The sequence below is a fragment of the Crocuta crocuta genome, unplaced genomic scaffold (genome assembly GCF_008692635.1).
Source record: "Crocuta crocuta isolate KB4526 unplaced genomic scaffold, BGI_CrCroc_1.0 scaffold193, whole genome shotgun sequence".
NCBI classification, from domain to species: domain Eukaryota; kingdom Metazoa; phylum Chordata; class Mammalia; order Carnivora; family Hyaenidae; genus Crocuta; species Crocuta crocuta.
This window is the reverse complement of record NW_027529624.1, coordinates 2152692-2168136: the sequence shown is the minus strand read 5'-3', so window position 1 is coordinate 2168136 and position 15445 is coordinate 2152692. Positions and strand designations below refer to the sequence as shown.

Genomic DNA, 15445 nt, shown 5'->3' with positions numbered 1-15445 from the left:
TTTTAATACAGGAACTTTTTTAGAGGTATCCAAAAAGCTATGGCTATATTCACTTGAATTGGATGTGGCGTACTATTTTATCATTTAAATTTATATGAAAAATATCTATCTAGTGCATTTGCCAGTTTTTAATTAAAGACTTTTGTTTCTTCGTTATCTTAAACTTTTGCATTTTTTAAATTATTGCTAACTCTACTTATGGTGAGCATTAAGTAACGTATAGAATTGTTGAATCAATGTGATTGATGTACACCTGAAACTAATATATTTTATGTCAGTTATACTTCAGTAATATTATATATACAGTGATAGGGAAAAATTAAAATTAAAAAAAAACTGCTGTTTTTTTAGTGCCAACCTAAGTAGACTGTAACTTTCTTGAAGATCAGTAAACACTCATCAAATTTTTATTATTTAATTCCTTGCAATCAAACTTTACCCAGTTTCTTTTTCCCCTTAAATCACAGAAAACATTCAGGAGGAATACTGTTGCAGCTGAAATTGGTGGGGAGTTCAATACTTTTTTCAGTTAAATTATTTTAAAATGTTCTTCATTGATGGAAAGCAGTTACATTTTGAAATGCATTGTTTCTAATGACATTTCTGTAGTTTTAAACTTTTTAATGAATTTCACATAGGACAAATGGTAATTTGTATATAAAGAACTTAATAAAAATTGCTTAATGTAAATAGAAATAGTCACAATTAGTATAGACCCATCAATATATTTTTGATAATTTTTCATGTATGGTAAAAGTTAAAGTTAAACTGATATTCTGATATAAAAATTAATGTTTTGAGAGTCAATGTGGGAAGATAGGAGGTTTTTAGACTTTCTTAAAAGACTTTGTTAAAATTTTAGGATAAAATTTTCTTGATATCATTGTTTGATCTAACTTTACACTCTTTGATAATAATGTTTTAGAAAATGTGTGCAATCAAAATTGGTAGTTACAGCCTCTGTTAACACAGACAATATATGTTTTAAAGCTTCATGTACACCTGTTTTGACCCAAATCTGTGGAAGTATCATGTGTTAAGTTTTCCTTCTCTCCTTTTGTTCATTTACAGCTAAGTGACCTTGTTACTTAAGGTGACCATTAAAGTATATGCATATATGAAATCTTGTGTACTTGGTTGTTTTTTTCTTTTCCCCTTTTTTAAGGTTTTATTATGAGATGTGATTATAAATTAAAGACAGATTCTATAAACCACATGTAACCATTCTGAATGAAGGAACAACTCCCATAGATTTAATAAAATAGTATGTTTCAAAACTATTTCAAATAAGATTACTATCTTCCAGATACTTTGTACTTTCAAAAGTAGTTATCTGCAAGAAAGCTTTAAAACCAAAGAGATTTTTTTCAGGTAATAGGATTGTAACTATAAGTTAGTCACTAAAATTAAGAATGTGGGCTCTGGGGTCAAAAGGCCAGGCTCTGCCACTCAATAGCCTTGAGATCTTGAGTAAGTTATTAACCTTCTGTGCCTTCTTTTTTCTCATCTGTGAAATGGGGATGAGAGTAGTATCTCCTTCAAACTACATATGAAATGCTGATAACAGTGCCTGGCATGTGGTAGGAGACTCGCTGAGTGTGAGCTGCAGGGCTGCCATGCTGTGTAGTTCCCTGGGCTGTGCAGTGCGCAGTCTGCTTAGCTGTCTGCTGGAGCTCTGTTTAGCTGTCATTATTTTCATTACTATTATTATCTCATTCCTGTCTCTTGTAGGCAAGTTTTTGCCTTTTGAAATTACAATCTTTTTTGATTTTTCCAGTCACTAGTTGTGATAGATGTTCAGTGAGATAATTGTATTTAAAAGTAAAGTAAGAATAATTTGAATCCAAAATCCAGAAACAGTAGCATTTTTATATGATATGCATTTTAAAAAGTATCCTGGGTAATGAATTAATACTAACTGATAAGCTCTATTACCGAGAAAAGAAAAAAATATGCCTTATCTTCTTTCACTACCATTAATAAGGAGTGCTATTTTTCATTTTTTTAAATGTTTGTTTTTGAGAGAGAGAGAGAGAGAGGCAGACATAACATGAATGGGGGAAGGGCAGAGAGAGAGGGAGACCCAGAATCTGAAGAAGGCTCCAGACTCTGAGCTGCCAGCACAGAGTCTGATGCGGCGCTCGAACTCTTGAACTGTGAGCTCATGACCTGAGCCAAAGTTGGATGCTTAACCAACTGAACCACGCAGGCACCCCAAGGAGTGATATTTTCATTGTTTTTCATGATACTTGTATGTAACAAGCTACTCTTTGGACCTGATTGTACTGTATAGCATTGAGAAATTCATAGACCTAGGATTTACCATCACCGTCCAGGGGAATAAAAGATTCAGTTTTTGTGTGAATAAATATTTTAGTAGAAAAGAACATTGTTTCAGCATAGGCTGAATATTGTAGTTTTAAATGTAGGGGTATTTGGTTTTTAGGGGATTGTTCAGAAAGCTTTTTCAGTTTGGATTGAATTGTAAATAAAAAGAATCACTGAAAGGGAAAGACAGGTAGCAGTCAGTGTGTTCCAGTTGAGTAGATGTTTGAATGCATGGTTTCCCCTAACTAGAAGGGTTAGTGTTCTGAAAACCCTGCTTGTGGTTGAGGGATTTAAGACCTTTTATTCATTCAGGAAATTATATCTTGAAATCTTATTACCAAACTTGTTCTGTTCTAGCATCTTGGAAGAATCGAGCTGAGGAAAGAACCTATGTTAAGTCTTTATGTTTTTACATTCACTTGAACTAAATTAGTAAACTCGGGATATAAAAGACTGATAATATTACTTTTAATGCATCTCTTAAGTACTAGAAACTTTAGGATCTTCCCACAATTTCAAACATGTTTGCAATTTTCATGTAGGTCATATGCATTATACTGGCTTCTTTCCTCCATTTCTCCAAGTATTTTTTTTTCTGATTGTATTGTGCTAGAAATTCACTAAATATTTGTAATGGAAAAAAACTTTAGGTAGTGTTTATTTATTAATACAGTTGGCAGAGCTGACTTGGTCAGTTTCAAGTTTTGATTACAATGCACAGGGTAATCGGTACTGCCATTTCTTACCTAAGTCTGTGGAGCCCTGGTGCAAGCTAAGCTACCAGCCCCTGGTGTACATACCTGCTCCCTCCCGACCAGTGACTGCAGCGTGCAGTCCTAAGGTGCTTGAGTTTACATCGTTGACTTCCTTTACTTCTGTGTATCCTATTCCAATTCCCTTTTCCATGCAGTGAAACATTTTGTCGAGTCTGGACCCCAATTCCCTCTATTGCTGGGAAAAGTGTTCAATAAAGCCATGAATAATAGGATTTTTATATAAGGGTAACTCAGGAGGAGGAAGGTTACTGGTCACTCCCTGACCTCATCATATCCATTAGCTACTCATTTAATTCTAGAATGTCCTGGAGATCAAAGCTGATCCTGAGAGAAGGAGCTAGGATTCTTGCTGCTACTCTGAGTAATTATTTAAAGTGTGAATGTTAGCCCCTCTCAAAAAGCCTTTTGAGAACAAAGTGAATATTAAGGCTAGACTCAAATTAGCATTTCCTGAATTCCTGTCATGTGCCAAATATTGTTCATGGGAAAATAAATTCGTAAGTATCCACCAGGAGTTCACAAGGTGAGAGGCCAGTCTGGAAGAATTACAGTGGTGTGAGTTCAGGCTGTTAGAACTGTGCACGGTGTGCTGCGAAACTCACGAAGGGAGAGACCGCCAGCCGGGAAAGTCCCAGCTCTACCCAGGGGCGTTGGACAACCAGGCAGGGTGGGGACACCCTGTCTTTGGAAACATTTAACTGTAGCTGGGATTAATCACGTTACCGGTTGTTCATGTTTTGTCCTCCACTGTCCTACATGTAAACTCCATCAGGACAGGGAATGTACTTTATTCCCCCTTGTCCACCGGTGTCTTCTCACTGCTGTTTCACATGCTTGGCACAGTAACAGGCATACCATAAATATCTGTTGATGGCTAGATAAATGTGAGGATAAATGGGATGGACACGAAGACCGGCATTAAGGAGAAATTAGTTTATAAGGTGAGCATCACAGAATGGAAACCACTAGGCAGTTTATCGGGAAAAGCAAGTGTTTAGGTGAAAGCGGCAGGAGAGGCTTTAAAAGACGACATCAGACAGTCGCTGACTACTGGGGGCGAGTCGGAGGCGTAGCGGGAAGGCTAGATGTGTTCCAAAGAGGTTTGGGGGTTTTGGTTTTTTGTTTGTTTTTTACTACATTTATAAATTAGTTTTTTACCTATCGAATTATTTTGGGAATTCTAAGTAGCTACAGCTTAAAGATACAGCGGCTTCTGAATTCTACGTTTTTCCTCATGAGCTAGTGACATTCTTCAAGGGACAAAACAACCGCAACTCCCGTTTTCTAAATGCTGCTAAGGAAAAACTGAAAACACCGGCCCCAATAATTGCTGGCAGCCGGCTCTGCTCACTGGAAGGCGGACTCTCTCACGGGCACGCCTCCTCCACGCAGCCCCGCCTTGCGTGTGGGTCACGTAACCCGTGCCCTGCGTCCTGATTGGTGGCGTTGGGACTCCGGGGGCATACGGCTGCGGGCCCACGTTTGCGAGCTCTCGGGTCTCCTGCGTCCTGATTGGCTGCGGACAGAGGGGCAGGTGGCCTGGACGGCACTCCTGGGGGAGATTTGCGGGGTTCTTCGGGCCCTGGTTTTGGGACCTTGCCGCCGTTCCCAGGTCTGGGGGAGACCTCCACGGGGGGAGGGAGGAAGGACGGAGCCAGGGACCCGGGACCGACTGTGTCGTCGACGGAGCGGACAGGTGAGTCACGACCCTTTCTACGACCCTGCGGGTGAGCCTCACCAGCATTTCAGGGGCCGACTGGGTGGGGTTGGGGACCGGGGACCACGGGCCGCGCACGGCGAAACCAGACTTCGGTTCGGCCGCTCCGCTCCGTCTGCCTGGCGTGGGCGGATGCCTCGGCGCCACCGGGCAGAAGTGTCGCTGGAAACGCGCAGGCCGCACGAGATGGATGTATGGCTTTCGCTCATTCCCCGAGTCTCGTCCTTCGGCCCTCGTTTTTACTTGTTTATAAACATTGGGGTTAATTTGGAACTGTCAGAGCGTACATGTTATAAAAGTAGAACGTAATTGAAATTACTGGTGTTGTAGAGGGGACTGAGTCAGGAATGAAAACTGCATTTCACTCCTTAGAAATGCTTCAGAAACAGCAGGTATCTCTGGGCGTAGCCCACATTGTGATTTAACAAACACTTGCTAAGAGCATTACCGTGTAGGGCACAGGAAAGAGCTGTACCCTGGAACCACGTTGGTGGGTTTTGACCCAAGGCCCTGCCCTTTGTTAGTGAGCAGCCCTGGGCAAGTTGCTTTACCTGCATCTGTTTCCTCGTCTTTAAAATGGGTTGGTGTAATAACTTAATAAATTTTCTGAATACTCTGTAAGTGGTTTATGGTATTAGCTCAATTTAGTCTTCACAGTCACCCAGGATATAGGGTCCCCATTTTCCTGACACTCCCCACTGAGGCACAGAGAGGGGACATGACTTTCTTAAGTCACAACACAACTAATGACCAGGAATTAAGCCCATACAGATCAGTTTTACCCACCACATTAGGACGCCTCATGAACGTGGTTTGTTCATTCAGTTTCAGTTAACAAATACTGATTTTGTACCCCTGTGGACCGAGTTCTTTGCCAGGTGCAAGGGAGAGAGCAGAATGGCACTCAGACCCTGCCCTCCCAGTGCCTGCAGGCTAGTGTAGCTTGTTCATAGCCGGGCTGCAGGGTGCCCATGAATCCCGGGAAAATATTTCACAAAATGTTGTGAGTGTGGGTCTTTTCCTGCCTCCTTTTTCTTTTTGGAAAGAGAGTCTGTGGCTCTCACCAGGCTCTCCAGTGCTGTCTGTGATCCAAAGGTTTAAAGAAACATTTTAGCAGAAGAGCTAGTATCTAGTGTAATGTCTAACAACAGAGCATGAGTTTAAAAAAGAAAGAAAAGAAAAAAGAAAACACAGGTTGAATGGGTGAAGAACTTCCAGGAGTTTCAGTGCTGTAGTAGGGCCAAGAGCTGGGTCCCGTGGAAGAGCACACACTAAGGTCCACTTGCCCAGCCTCCTAGAGTCAGAAAATGCCAGTCAAGTGACAGGGAAGAATTCATTGGAACATGGTGATGACCAGTCTCTGCCCACACGGAGGGTGAGACAGAAACAACACATGAACAGCTGTAACGGTGACAAGTGGCACCGAGGAGCAGTCCATGGTACTGTGAGAGCCAGTAATGGGGACCGGAGGCTTCATCATGAACGTCCAGGAAGTCTCCGAGAAAGTGACACTTCGACCTGGGAGTTAGGGCTACTTTGGGAACAGCGAACAGCCCTCAGTCTTCAGAGACCCTGCGGTGCAAACATGTAGAGCACCAGGGGCTGAAAAGAACTGGTGGGGTTGGGGTTTTTTTGGGGGGAGCGAGGGCTATAGACACAGATTTGGGTGGTGACAGAGGCCAGACAGAGAGGCCTTTTAGGCCACGCAGTAAGGCATTTTTATTTTGTTTTATGTTTTTATCCTAAAGTGCCATTGAAAGGTTTATTGCAGGGAAATGACGAAATGACAAGATCACATTTTGAGAAGTTGTAGAGAAGCTCAAATGATGAACTGAAGCCCTGGATGAAAGCAGGATCTCTAAGGAGAAACGGTAAGGTAAGAACGAGAGAGAGCCTAGAATCAGGCCTTAAAGATGAGCCTGCAGAGGAGACCAATAAAGGGAAGTCAGAGCAGAGGAAGGAAGGGGGAGAACCGGGAGGATGGGAAGCCCTGGAAATCAGGTGAGAGACCACATGGAGAAAGTGGTCAGCTGTGCTGAAAGCTGCAGAGGTCAAAAGAGATCGGAACTAAGAGCGCTCATTGGCTCTAGTCACGTGGAAATTGTCTTTACTGGGATCTGTATAGGGAGGAGGAAAGGAAATGGAGAGAAAAGAAGGATCTGTGAGAACTGACTGAGAGTAAGGGAGAATGGGGTTTTCGGTGGAGCGGCATTGAGAAGAGCCTGTGAGGTGAAGGGTGGGAGCCGCAGAGAGGAGAACACAGCGGAAGGAGTGAGTTTACAAGGAAGAAAGGCTCTGGATGCCTCCAGCCAGAGAGGTTGGGACCAGCACAGGAGCAGGAATTACCCCGGGTACTGAAGGGAATAATTGTAGGGGAGGGGAGATACCAGAAGGTTTCAGTTTGGTCTGATGAGTTTCTCTCCTTTGTACAAATAAGAGGCAAGAGCATTGGTTGGGAGTGGAGTAGGGGGTGGGGGAAGCTGGAGGCCCGAGCTGAGATCTGACATCCTTGGTGGGGGGATGTTTGCACAAGAGTAAGTTGTCCCAAGTATTGTTTTGAATGGTCTGGCAGAGGGGGCCAAGAATGCAGCAAAGAAATTAGCCTCCTGGCTCATTCAGGGAATTGCAACATAGGGAATTGCGGATGGAAGCTAGGTAGAATCAAAAGCTGCATTTTTTTAAATATTTATTTGGGGGGATGGGAGAGCACAAACTTGGGAGGAACAGAGAGAGGGTCCCAAGAAAGGCTCCACGCTGTCAGTGCAGAGCCCGACTTGGGACTCGATCTCCTAAACCGTGAGATCATGACCTGAGCCAAAAGCAAGAGTTGGATGCTTAACCAGCTGAGCCACCCACGTGCCCCAATGCTACATGTATAGTAAAGGAGGCCTCACAAATTGTGGGGAAGGAAAGGAATGTTCAAACAAACAGAGTGCTTAGAGATCGCTAACCTGTTGATAATCTGTTTAGACTTGCAGCTCATAACAGAAATTTCAAGTGAATTAAAAGAGCTAACTTTTTAAAATGGGTGAATTTTTATCATCATGTGGTGCAGAAAGCAGTAGGAATCATCAAGGGAAACTTCCATGACCCTTTGACCACTTAAAATTCACCACTTTGTTCTGACACATGCTATATTATGTATGAACCTTGAAGGCATGATGCCAAGTGACACAAGTCAGCTGCAACAGGACAAATATTGTAAGACTCCACTAATATGAAGTAACAAGGATAGGCAAATTCCTAGAGACCAAAAGTAGAAGTTACCAGGGGCTGAGAGGTGGGAGTGGGGAATTAACTGTTTTATGGGAACAGAATTTGTGTTTGGGGTGATGAGAAAGTTCTAGAAATAGTGGTAGTAGTTGTACAACATTGTGGATTTACTTCATGCCACTGAATTGCATACGTAAAAATGGGGGTTGCCTGGGTGACACTTGTCAGTTGAGCATCCAACTCCTGAGTTCCGCTCAGGTTGTGATTCCAGAGTCATGGGATTGATCGCCGTGTTGGGCTCCATGGTGAACATCAAGCCTGCGGATTCTCTCTCCCTCTGTAATCTTTCCAAGATCAAGAGGATTATTTTTTTAATACATGAAGAGTTTATAGAAGTGAATTTTTTAAAAAGCAGATTGCTGTTTAAAAAAGCAGGAATAGGGGGTGCCTGTGTCTCAGTCAGTTAAGCATCCATCTTCGGCTCAGATCATTACCTCAGTTCATGAGTTTGAGTCCTGAGTTGGGCTCTGTGCTGAGAGCTCAGAGCCTGGGGCCTGCTTCACAGTCTGTGTCTCCCTCTCTCTGCCCCTCCCCCACTTGTGCTTGCTCTCCATCTGTCTCTCAAAAATAAATATTTAAAAAAAATTTTTTTGGGGGGGCGCCTGGGTGGCTTAGTCGGTTGAGCATCCGACTTTCGCTTAGGTCATGATCTCGCGGTTCGTGGGTTCGAGCCCCGCGTCGGGCTCTGTGCTGACTGCCAGCTCAGAGCCTGGAGCCTGTTTCAGAGTCTGTGACTCCCTCTCTCTCTGACCCTCCCCTGCTCACGCTCTCTCTCTCTCTCTCTCTCTCTCTCCTAGAAATAAATAAAAAACAAAAAATAAAAAAAAAATTTTTTAAACACAGGAATAGTTAATTCACTAAAGGAAATAGATGGTCAAAATGATTCATGAAGCTGTGCCTCATTCATATAAGAAAACGAAGTTAAGTTAGTGTTGTGTTCATTTTTCACATAACAGAATTAAAACTGATGAGAAAATCCGTCGTACTGCCTGTGACAAGGTCAACTGATACTTGTTCTGGATAGTAAATTCACAACCTAGCTTTTCAAATGTTCACATACCTCCTCTTCAATAATTCTACTAGGAATTCATCCTAAAAGAAAACAATGAAATGTGAACAGATAGCATATAACAAATAATTAGAAACAGCTCAAATTCTTGATGTTAGGGAATGAATCACAAAATTACAGTATAACAATCCCATATGTCATGTACTCATTTTAAATGTTTAGAGTATTTTTGACGCTAAGTTTAGATACTTAGATGAACTGTATATATAATGTGTGTTGATTACAGAGGAGTCACAACATTTGTGCTTTTTACTTTTCTTGCCGTCAGCTGTGTTTGCTCATCAGGGAGAAAAGAGCAAGACAGGCAGCTTTAATTATGAGACGACTCACCTGAGCACATGGTAGTCCCCCCTGGGGTCAGCAGGAAATGTGAAACGGTCTGCTTTTTCCTCGGCCTCAGTGGGCAGGAGCATCTTGCTGTGGTCAGTGTGGTGCTAGTGTTTAATCTGTCATTTTGTGTAACATGACCCCCCCACTAAGCCACCTGTTTCATCTGATGCTTAGCCAAACACGGGATCTGTTCCAGTGCTCGAGGAGCCCCTTGCTGGACTGGACTCACCTAGAGACATTATGTTGGTATTTGGTGTGGTGCCTGTTTAAGACATTTTCAAGAAAAATTCTGAGTCTTCACAATTTCAAATTGTAGGCTGAACTTAGACCCTAATTCTTACATACAAGGTAGCCTTGCTTTATATGTAATTAAAAATTATAATAAAGGGTGCAAGAATCAGGAAAAAAACAGACATGTATGTCAGATATGAACAGCTGTCTATAGGTAGTAGAGTTGTGACTTTTTCCACTTCCTTATTCTTTTCAGAATTTGGCAGATTCTCTGTAGTGAGAATGTATTGCTTTTATAAACAGTTATTTGGGAGGACCAAAGCATTTAAAATAGTTTTCACAGTTTTTACTTTTTGTAAACAGTGTACTTCTGTCTAAAATACAATTTACACTCCTATTACTACCAGAGTTCTAGCTCTAGATATTTCCTAGTACTGGCTACTCTTTATTGAGAACTTACTATGTACCAAGCTTTGTGCTTAGTCCTGGACAAGCATTAGAACCCTCACAGTATTCCTGTCAAGTTTATGTACTTTGTCTCTGTTTTACAGATGGTACTGTGAGGAGGAGGAGGAGCACACTTACTGTGCTGCAGTAGTACCGGATATTTACTGTGAGGCACTGTTCTGGTCACTACTTGTTTACTTACTTAATCTGAGGCTAAGTAACTTTCCCAAGATGACCCCATAAATTAGAACCAGGACTGAGCATGGGTATCTTGCCCACAGAGTCCATGCTCCTTCCAGCATATGGTACAGATGTGAGGCCCAAGATTGTGGGGTGCAGGGCTCCAGACTAGAGCTGCATGTGCCCATCATTATGCAGTACCTCCCCCTTGCTTCCTGTTAAGATCTGTGGTCCTCTTAGAAATTTTATAAAATAGCCTAATATTTCTATCTTAGCTATTTAGGAATCATCTAAAGGAAACTAGCACTAGGAATTACATTTAAAAAAAAACTGGTTGAACCACTAGAAGTAAAACAAACTACGCCTACAATTATCTTAAAAACCGTGGACACTAACAATGAGCTATTATTTGGTTTACAAATGGTAAACCAAACTGAGAACACTGTTACTTGTTCTTTTTCCTTAGAGAATAGTGATTTATTTGCATTAGTTAGGACAGGCTTGAAAGTGAAAAGTCCTTGGCATATGTGGCAATGGTATGATTAAGGGCCGGGTTTGGATTATGGCTTTTTTCAACTTTCCTTCAAACCTACAAATAATAAGGGAAGGCTGTTAACTAGCTAAATAGTTAAGCACTGCATGCTTTTATGGCAGGGATGTGGCATTTATACTCTTAGGTGCTGAAAGTTAAAACAATAAATTAGGCATGTTTTCATTACCAGAGAATAACAAGAAAACCGTGCCCAAAGTCAATAATGCATTAAGCACAGTACAGCCATCTCTAGGTAGCTAAAGCTGTCAACTGGGGACAGCTGGTTACACTCTTGTGAAAGTATGGCCCCCGTTCCACTTCGTGTGATTGCCCATTTCTCCACTGGGGCAGTCACAGAGCGTTTCTCATTTTACCTGGCTAAGACTTAGTTTAATTTTAGATTTATGAAAAGGATTTTCACGTAATTCTGATGAAACAAGCTTACACTTATTATTTTAAATAAATTCACTTTGGGTAATAATTATTCAGCAAAAATATTTACTCTAAAATATAAAATTAGAGATGACTCCCCCGCAAAGTATTTGCTTCAGCTAAGCATAAACTTGAAAATGTAAAATGTTAAAAAGAAAATCGTGTGTGTGTGTGTATAAGTAAAATATGTCTCCTAAAGAAAAACATAAGTGTTGCAGAAAAGGGAATTTGTATCAGAATGACATCTGAAGTCTTTGAATCTTGAACTGTTTGTGGCCTTACTCTGGATCTGTAAAATGGAAGCTACTTCACAAGGTTGTGGCAAAGCTCACAAAGACAATGGGCTTATAGTGTAGAAGATGTCTCAGTTGTGATGAGGTATGTTAGTTACTTTATACATTAGTTAAGAGGATATGTAATATTCCACAAAAAGTCTGAAGCCAACTTTGACAAAATTCAGTTTTCCTGTCTAATTTACATCCGTGTTATTTGTGTGCTTACTACTTACAGCCCAAATTCATGTTTCTGTTTTAAAAGTCAATGCCCCATGTAAAACCTGCATTTTCTTTCTTACAGGTGCATTAAGTATATTCTGAGACCCAGGACAGTGGCAATTAGCCAATGACTGCAGGCATGCTGTGGAAGTTGCTGATAAGATCCCAGCCCTGCAGGCTGTATTCTTTCAGAAAGATGCTATCAGCTCCAAACTACAGACCCTTTCTAGCATGCCTCGCCTATACAAATGATCATCAGTCAAACAAAGAAAATAAAATAACAGTGGAAAAGCTTTATAAATTTTCAGTCGACGTCAGGAAAATTCGCAGATTAAAAGGATGGGTACTTTTTGAGGATGAAACCTATGTTGAAGAAATTGCAAATGTTTTACAAGAACTAGGTGCTGATGAAACTGCTGTAGCCAGTATATTGGAACGCTGCCCAGAAGCAATTGTCTGCAGCCCTACGGCTGTTAACACCCAGAGAGAACTCTGGCAGTTGGTGTGCAAAAATGAGCAAGAGTTAGTCAAGTTAATAGAACAGTTTCCAGAATCTTTCTTTACTGTTAAAGACCAGGAAACTCAGAAACTGAACATTCAGTTCTTTAAAGAGTTGGGACTCAAAAATGTGGTCATTAGCAGATTATTGACAACTGCATCTAATATATTTCATAATCCTATTGAGAAAAATAAGCAAATGATAAGTATTATCCAAGAGAGTTATCTAAATTTAGGTGGCTCTGAGGCCAACATGAAAGTTTGGTTACTGAAATTATTAAGCCAAAACCCATTTATTTTGCTGAATTCTTCTGCAGCTATAAAGGAAACACTAGAATTTCTCCAGCAGCAAGGTTTCACAAACTTTGATATTCTCCAGCTTCTCTCCAAACTCAAAGGATTTCTTTTCCAGCTTTGCCCCGGAAGTATACAGAACAGCATTTCCTTCTCTAAAAATGTTTTTAAATGCTCAGATCATGACCTGAAGCAGTTAGTTTTGAAATGTCCTGCCATTTTATATTATTCTGTTCCAGTTTTGGAAGAAAGAATTCAGGGATTATTGAAAGAAGGAATTTCCATAGCTCAGATAAAAGAGACGCCAGTGGTTCTTGAATTAACACCGCAGATAGTACAGTACAGGATAAGGAAACTGAATTCCCTAGGCCATAGAATAAAGGATGGGCCTCTAGTAAATCTAAGTGGAACAAAAAAGGAGTTTGAGGCTAACTTTGGCAAAATTCAGGCCAAAAAAGGAAGGCCATTATTTAACCCAGTGGCACCGTTAAACGTTGAAGAGTAACTTGCAGACTGCTGCTTCTTTCTAGCATTGCAGAATAAAGTCGAGTAGCAGAGACTTTAGTTGGTTTTGTAGGCACTAGTAATTTTAAGAAACTGTTTAGCTTCGTCTAAGTTACATCTAAGTAGACAATCTGACTCATTTGCTATATTTTAAACTATAAACTGCATTTGTTTTAAATAAAGTTGGTAATTCTGCCTGAGCTATTTCAGAAACTCCTGTACTAGTAAATGGCACATCAGAATGATAACTTTGTGAATCATTTCTAAGATACTGACAAGTACACTCCCTTAATTCAAAATATGGATATATTCTTATTTATATAGCACATTTCATCTGGAACAGATGGTTCCTCGCCACCAGCTCTGAAACATCATTCTAATGTCTGAATTCTGTAGCTTAGTGTTAAGTGAAACAATAAGCAAACTTCTAATATATTTTTTAAGAGAAAGCTGACTTCATCTTTTCGTTGGGGTAAATGAGTGCCTTTAAGAACAAAGTATTTCTCATCCAAAAAGAATACAGCTTGTTTGTGTGGTGAGTTTAAAATAGACCATCTCAGGGAACTCTTTTTTTTTGTGCATTACTTTCCCATTTTCCAGATGAGGAAGCAAGCTTACAGAAGCCTGCCTGTCAAGTGACAGAGCCCAGATTTACTATGATCTGACATCTGTTCAAACCTGTGAACAGAAAAAGGATTGCTTAGGAGTTGGCATGAGAAAAGTCATGCCTTTACCTGACATGCCAAAGGAGTACTAACAACAAACTTAGAGATTTTTATGAAAATTGTTAAATTCCTTAAATAGGAAATGATCCAACTTACATTTGAAGTAAGCAGCTTTTTAGAAAACTGAAAATCCAGGTCTGGCTCCAAAAGTGAAAGTGCATCATGGTTGGTACTGATTTTAGTAGTATTCCAAGTTTCTCTTTCTAAATCTTGTTCCAAGATAGACATTACCCAGATAAAGACTGGCTTATGTTCATCTGTGGAGTTTGAACTCTGTAACAAATAGATAACGAAACAGTTGACTCTGATACTCAAACATCTGTGTGCTATGTGTGCATGGCCTTCTTAAGTAATGAAAAACCTGTACAAAGCACAGGCCATGTTTTTATTCATTCAGCAAATGCAAGTAACCCTTACTATCCAAATCTGGTTCCTTAGGATAGTGAAAGGTAGTTCTATGCAGCACCTCCTAAGAGCCAAGCATGTGCTTTAGAACCCTTAAAGTTGAGTACCACCATTTACTTTTCTACAGATGAGACACAGGCAGATAAAGGGTAAGTCACCTACCCAAAGTTACACAGCAATGTTTGTTCAAGAAAAAGAATGGCAGCCAGTAATATAGCTGGGCCGGGACTGAGTGTTAGGGAGAGTAAGAGCATCGGAGCATCACAATGCCATCTAAGGAACAGGATCTCACTAAGTGTGATGGGAAACCATTAGAGTTTTGTTTGCTTATTGTCCTGACATAATTCTGAATGGTGCACTTTATCTTTCATTTTCAAGTGTCCTAGTTTTGATTATATATTACATGGTTACCTCAGTAGTTCTATTTTATTTTCAGATGCCTACTAGATATCTGAGCAGAGATGTCAAACAGCAAATGGCAATTCGAACTGTGAGAAGTCAGGATCAGAGATAGATACTCCAGGATCATCTGAGTATCTATGGTATTTAAAAGCTACCACTCTAAATGAGGTTGCCCAGAGAGATTATAGATTTGTAGTACTAGCTGGCTGTGCCTGGAAAGGCACAGGTCTGCCCAGGACAGAGGGCAATGTCAATAATAATGCCATGGAGTGGTCAACTAAGATACAGGTAAGTGACCAATGGATTTGGCAAAAAGGAAATCACTGGGTGGCCCTATCAAAAGTGACTGGTGCAGTGAGAAAGGTAAGGCAAGTAGAGTGGGTTGAGGGAACAGGAAAGGAGTAAGAGGCAGGGTCTATGTGAAGTTTTTCAAGAAATGCTGCTGCAAAGGTAAGCAGGAAAATGGAAGTTGTAAGATTAGGCATAATTTTCTTTAAAGAAAGCAAATACCAGAACATGTATAGTATATGCTGATGGATATGACCCAGGAAAGAGACGGAGAAGAGATGGAACAACTGCAGGATTAATACCCTTCAGGAAGTGAAAGTGGACAGAGTGGATCAGAGCAGAGATCATAGTCCTGGTCACATGGTACAGATGCAGGCAGGTTGATGGAGTGGGTGGTGTGAAAGGAGAGGTGCTTAACAGAGGGCAGTACAATGGGTGGGAAGTCTTCCAGAAGGGCTGGAAAGACAAGGTATGAAATGGTCATTTTAAGGAGTAAGTAAATGAACATACAAGAGGGTAT

The 15445-nt window shown here is 40.8% G+C and overlaps 2 protein-coding genes across 6 annotated transcripts in view; both read left to right on the top strand.

The window, feature by feature from the left end:
* The window catches only part of CRY1 (cryptochrome circadian regulator 1), a 92296-nt gene extending 91173 nt beyond the window's left edge, over positions 1–1123 (top strand). The window contains exon 13 of one of the 2 annotated variants that reach the window (XM_077762019.1): positions 468–1123. In XM_077762019.1, the coding sequence (XP_077618145.1) occupies positions 468–543 (76 nt within the window). In that variant the 3' untranslated portion in view covers positions 544–1123. The remainder of the gene's footprint in view (positions 1–467) is intronic. The other variant, XM_077762018.1, reaches the window with a different exon arrangement.
* A 3510-nt stretch (positions 1124–4633) lies between these two features.
* Positions 4634–13309, top strand: MTERF2 (mitochondrial transcription termination factor 2). Of its 4 annotated transcripts, none has more exons than XM_077762015.1 (3): positions 4634–4800; positions 6593–6697; positions 11892–13309. In XM_077762015.1, the coding sequence occupies exon 3, from the start codon at positions 11937–11939 to the stop codon at positions 13104–13106; it is 1170 nt and encodes a 389-aa protein (XP_077618141.1). In that variant the 5' UTR covers positions 4634–4800; positions 6593–6697; positions 11892–11936; the 3' UTR covers positions 13107–13309. The 4 variants fall into 4 exon arrangements, with proteins under 4 accessions (XP_077618141.1, XP_077618140.1, XP_077618139.1 ...); XM_077762014.1 differs by having other exon boundaries at positions 6570–6692; XM_077762013.1 differs by having other exon boundaries at positions 6570–6697.
* Positions 13310–15445: the final 2136 nt, after the last annotated feature.

Coding starts and splice junctions, on each gene's coding strand:
- MTERF2 (XM_077762015.1), top strand. CDS start 11,937: ATGACTGCAGGCATGCTGTGGAAGTTGCTGATAAGATCCCAGCCCTGC.